The following is a 5,158-nucleotide window of genomic DNA, read 5'->3' as shown; positions in this document are numbered from 1 at the left end:
AGTGGGGCAGGGGTATGTCTGCGGACTTACAGTGCTAGAATCCGGGTTTCGATACCCGTGGTGGGAAGAGCACAGATAGCCCATTGTATTGTTTTGTGTTTAACTTCAAACAAACTAATCACTCACGGATTAGAATCGCTTATTATAATTCCTGTAGATGGCGCAATTTCACTACATTTACGTGAAAAAAATTGGCTACGTATTCAAATCTGTAGAATCGTATCATATTGAATTCGGTGTGTTTACTGTATCAGTTTCTTAACCAAATCTTTTGGGTCTTGCAGGAGGAGATTTCCAGCTAAGACAGCCTTATTTTTTCTTACAGGGTGGTTGGCTTTTTGAATAGGTTGACTTCAGATGTTGTGGTTACTGTTAGTATAAGGAACTTTAAAAGAAGGCTTGATAAATATTTGATTGATAAGAACTGTCTTTGAGTGTTTTATTTTTATTTTAAAGTTTAGCTTTGTGGATGGGACGACTTAGATAGACTAATAAGTCTCTTACTGTCCTTAAATTATATGTTATAAACTCGGGTGATGTGCTCAGAAATCACGATCTGATAAACTATAAACTTAAGGTTACTGTAAACGTTCCATTTGTGATTACTCAGTGTATATTCAATTACTTTGTTTTCAGTTAACTGTATATATATATATATAAAGGTCCTCCTCCTATTGAGACATGGACAAACTATTATATGGTAATTGTAGAATCTTATTTTATTCAATTCCACGTTGATTATGTTAGTTTCCATTAGGTCCCACAGGAGGACATTGACAGCAGGCCAATTAGCCCTGTACGTAAATGGAATCTTGGCCACCTGTGGGAACCCTAAGAACTTTTTTGACATCGATCTAACAAAAAGGCTCAGGCACTTCCAGTCTACAGATTCCGAGTTCGAATACGCGTTGGTTTCTTTATCTCTTTGCAACGCTAGGAAACGCCTGGCGAAGAAAAGAATTATCCACCTTTTGAATCAACTGCGATCAACTACAGATTTCCATTTTTGGGCAGGTATTTGGAACGGTTATTCCTCATAGTAGCTTACATTTTACTGTTAGGCTTAAGGTAAAAAATAAAAAAAACAACAAGAGACTAGAGTAACTTCATTTGCATAAAAATAGTTGTTAGGGTTAAGAATTTTTTAACTTATTCTTCATCGTTGTGTGTGTGCATCTTAGGGTTTTACGAGAAATTTTAGGATATCTTCATAAAGGTTTTAAACTGTAAACATCTTTATGAGATCAGTTTCATTTTTTTGTGAACTGTAGTTAAGTTTAGCGTTAAAAGTAAACCACAATGTTTTAATTTTTAATTCAATAGATACGCAAGCAGTAGCGGTGATGGCTTTATCGTGTGTTGGAAAACACGAAGCATACGCGTTTCTTGAAAACCACATTTACGAGGCTTTGAAGAGCTTTAAAAAGCGACAACAGCGAAATGGAAGTTTTGGAAATGTGTATACTACAGGACTCATAGTGCAGGTAAAACTTACTGGACTTTACAATATGATTCGGAAGTACAAGGACGTTCCAAAAATAACTTTCCCATTTTGAACTTTAATAAAATAGTTTTTGATAATCGTAAATAACCGAAACTTTATATACGTACCAATTTAACTATGGGCTTATGGCAATGTTAACAGTAATTTCATACGTAAAGTTTTCTTAATGAATTACCAACTGATTGTTTATTAACATGATAGTTTTTCGTTATGAATGGTTAACTTGGCTTCCTTTGATGATCGTCAACATCCATGTGCTCCCCAGTGGCACAGCGGTATGTCTGCGGACTTATAACGCTAGAAACCGGGTTTCGATACCCGTGGTGGGCACAGCACAGATAGCCCATTGTATAGCTCTGTGTTTAACTACAAACAAACATTCCATGTTGTTGATGATTGAATTTAGCGTAAAGCTAAACAATGGGCTATCTGGAGAATCGAACCCCGGATTTTAGAGTCGTAAGTCCACTAACTTACCGCTGGACCATCGGAGGACTGGCACATGTTATATACTATGTTTAATACGCACATTTATATTAGTACCAGAGCTATAACATTTTTCGTGTTTTAATATTTTATAACTGTGTGTAATTAATTAGTCATAATTAGTAATTAATTTTGATATTGTCATAAACTCTATAGACAAATTGTAGATATACAAGTTTCGGTGTTTTACGATTACCAATAATGGTTTTTTTATAAGGTTTGTAATAGGGAAGTTATTTTTGGAACGTCCTGTAGATATTTGATATGAGTGTAGTTTTTAAGCAAGAGTCTTCAGCTGAGTGCTGTAATCTGAGCCTTCGGTGACTCGTCTCGTGTAGTTTTTGTTGAAACGTGATTTAAAACCGTTAGTTTTGTGATGTTGTGAAATACTTTTAGAAGAATTTTTTTTTGTATTAAAAAAAAAACAAATTGCAGGTTTTTCTCTCGTGACTGAAGATTTGGAAATGATGAAAGATTGTTTCGGATATTCGTGAAAAGGTACACAAGGTTAAGACTATCCCCGCTAGTTGCCCCTAATTTTGGGCTGATAGACTAGAGAGAGGGCAGATATATCAACAATACACACTGCCAACTCTTGAGCTACTTTAATCGAATAGCGGGACTTCGTCGTCACTCTTATAATCTAAAGTCATAAAGTGCGATGTTTTTTACGATGGGACGCGAACCTTGGATCCGTGTATTCTCAGTCCGATCACAACTTTATAATAAGGTAAAAACAACGCATGTTGCTTTATAATACGAAGTAAGCACTGTTTTTAATCTGTCATCTGGTTTTGTTAAATTTGTAAAAAAATTTGAGGCCAAGCGTGGCCCAATGTTTATCGTGCTGGACTGCGAATCTGAGAGGCCATGGATCGAATCCCGCTCTTTACTTTGAGACCGTGGATACTATATAAAAGTTACAGCGAAATTCACTATTCGAATAGAGTAGCCCAGCAGTTGGCGGTGAGTGTTATTGATTACCTGCTTTCCCTCTAGTTTATCAGTTCAAACTTAGGGACAGTAATACAGATAATCTTTATAGAGCTGTGCACGAATATATTCTCCCGTGAGCTAGCGGTAAGTTTACTGACTTAAAACAGTAAAATCCGGGGTTCGATTATCCAGAGCACAGATAGCCCATTGTGTAGCTTTGGGTTGTAGACATCCGCTCTGTTGTTGTTATTTTTTTATTTAAACCTACAAGTTGAACAGTAAAATTCAGTGCTAATTCGTTCAGCCACGCATGAAATTCAATGTTTACTCCGTCACAGAAATTTGTAATAAATGTTTTATCACATGATCACCAGATGGCTTCCAGTGCAGACTTCAATGTGGTGCCGAGCTAACAGCACGAGCAAGATGAACGAGTTCTAGAGGGCCTCGCACTTATGAATTAAAAATAATATCTAAAATGGAAATATACAAGTTACTTTATCTTTTGCAAAATTTGATGCTTATTTAAGCCCTGTAATTAACAGTTAAGCACCTAATTTTGAGCTTTAATCTTATGTGATCTGTTTACACAGCTGTTTGTGTCCTAAGAGGAACATGCTAAAAGTTAAGATGTGATTAATCAATTAATTAATAAATGTGGGCGAGTTCTGTGAAAATGTAACTTAAGAATATTCAAGTCTTTTGTTTACGAAGCAAACTGGTCTTAACTGTTGCATGAAATCAGTGTCAGTTTGGTTTATTTATACTTTATATTTGCATATTTTGGCGTTTTTTGTAGTGTGTGCGTGTGTGTGTGTGTGTGTGTATTGAATTTCGCCTAACACTATTCGAGGGCTAGCAGTTTCTAATTTTGAAGCGAAAGACTAGAGGGAAGGCAGCTAGTCATCACCACTCACCGCCAACTCTTGGGCTACTCTTTTACTAACGAATAGTGGAATTGACCGTCACATCATAACGCCTCCACGGCTGAAAGGGCGAGCATGTTTGGTGTGACGGGGATTCGAACCCTCGACCCTCAGATTGTGAGCCAAGCGCCCTAAACCCCTGGCCAATATACAACAATTATTTATATAGACGTAAAGCCAGCTAAGAACGACTCTTATGAATGCACGTTAATGTATGTGTATATGCGTTGCTAAAGTTTAATAAAACACTTTTTTCTACTGCAAAAGACAATTTTCAGAGTATTGTTCATGTAATTTTATGCTAATAAAAAATTAGTTTTATATTTTAAAGAAAACGCAATCACAATAAGCGTGTTTAAACATCTTTTGTTATATATGGAGTTTCAAATAGAGTTGCTGTGCGATTTGATAAATTCGTTGTTTTTTTTTTAGTTCTGAGAATTCTGTTAACAAGTATAACTAACTGAAACCATTGTTGACGGTAGAGTGACCACTCACGGTGTCAACATTGACAGGTTTGTGTATATTTGTAGTTAAGCACAAAGCAACACAATGGGCTATCTGTGCTCTACCCACCGTGGCTAGCGAAGCCCGGTTTCTAGAGGTAAAAGTCCGCAGATGTGCCACTAGGGGCACACTGATAGAGATTTTTTTTTATATTTTCTCGAAGTTTCTACTGGTAAATATATATAATAGAAATAGACGTTCGTACATTTACTTATGTAATGCTATGCTAAAGAGACTGTAAATATCCGAATCATTCAAATCAACAGTTTATCTTCAAGCTCAGTTATCTCACCGACCACTGACAAGCTAGATTTATTTTTGTTGCCAACCGATATATCACTGAAAGATCGGAGCTGTGTTCAACCTCGACCTCGCATATTCCAAAGGTCGTAAGAAAACGGATCGTAATGGCTGAACCTTCAGACATTATTAGTAAAGCAGTTGAATTAGTTCAAGGTTCATGAAAGTGCTTGATATCAACACTGAGAAACCTAAGATAAAAACAAAACTTAAATGAAGATTTAATGTCGCATGGTGTATTCTATACAATGTATAAAGTTTAGTATACTCTAATCCCTTATAGTGATGACACACGACGAGATACACGTTCGGCATGTAATGCTGTTTGAATACAAGAAGGGAAACAACGCCTCTGTAACCACAAAGAATAACAAAAACGTTTATGGAAATGTTTTGAACGTTCGTAAGTGTCAACGATGGTTCGGCAAATTTCGTTCAGGTGACTTTAGCCTTAAAAACTGTGGTGGCGGGGGCCGACATGTTGGAATTGATATTGATG

General features: G+C 36.4%; 1 protein-coding gene across 1 annotated transcript in view; it reads left to right on the top strand.

Annotated features, from left to right (window-relative positions):
• The first annotated feature begins 712 nt into the window (after positions 1 to 712).
• Positions 713 to 5,158, top strand: part of LOC111087366 (uncharacterized protein CG3556-like) — a 19,884-nt gene continuing 15,438 nt past the window's right edge. Inside the window, exons 1-2 of the mRNA XM_022393764.1 lie at positions 713 to 1,014; positions 1,324 to 1,484. Of these exons, the coding sequence (XP_022249472.1) occupies positions 741 to 1,014; positions 1,324 to 1,484 (435 nt within the window). The 5' untranslated portion in view covers positions 713 to 740. The remainder of the gene's footprint in view (positions 1,015 to 1,323; positions 1,485 to 5,158) is intronic.

This window comes from Limulus polyphemus, unplaced genomic scaffold (assembly GCF_000517525.1).
Source record: "Limulus polyphemus unplaced genomic scaffold, Limulus_polyphemus-2.1.2 Scaffold2060, whole genome shotgun sequence".
Classification (NCBI taxonomy): Eukaryota; Metazoa; Arthropoda; class Merostomata; order Xiphosura; family Limulidae; genus Limulus; species Limulus polyphemus.
Note: the sequence above shows the minus strand (reverse complement) of the source record. Positions and strands in the feature narration are given on the sequence as shown.